Below are 245 nucleotides of genomic sequence, written 5' to 3' on the forward strand. Positions count from 1 at the left end.
TACTGCGGCCCTGATGTGTAACTCTACAAGCTCGGTGCGATCTCTGCTGATCGGTCATTATATAATGTCTGACTGTCTACTTCATTTCAGGGAGAGGACGGGCCGGAGGGTGACCCTGCAGGGCAATCTGGACCCCTGCGCCCTGTACGCCAGTAAGGTGAGAGCCGGAAGATTTCTTGTATAACCTGAAATGTCACCGCCGAGTTCTCCATCTCTAGTCCCGGCTATCGGGACAGTTGCCGGTA

General features: G+C 54.3%; 1 protein-coding gene across 1 annotated transcript in view; it reads left to right on the plus strand.

Moving 5' to 3' along the window:
* The window catches only part of UROD (uroporphyrinogen decarboxylase), a 6,572-nt gene that overhangs the window by 4,864 nt on the left and 1,463 nt on the right, over nt 1–245 (plus strand). Inside the window, exon 8 of the mRNA XM_018574935.1 lies at nt 87–157. Coding sequence (XP_018430437.1) covers nt 87–157 — 71 coding nt within the window. The remainder of the gene's footprint in view (nt 1–86; nt 158–245) is intronic.

This window comes from Nanorana parkeri, unplaced genomic scaffold, assembly GCF_000935625.1.
Source record: "Nanorana parkeri isolate BGI_ZX_2015 unplaced genomic scaffold, ASM93562v1 scaffold3385, whole genome shotgun sequence".
Lineage (NCBI taxonomy): Eukaryota > Metazoa > Chordata > Amphibia > Anura > Dicroglossidae > Nanorana > Nanorana parkeri.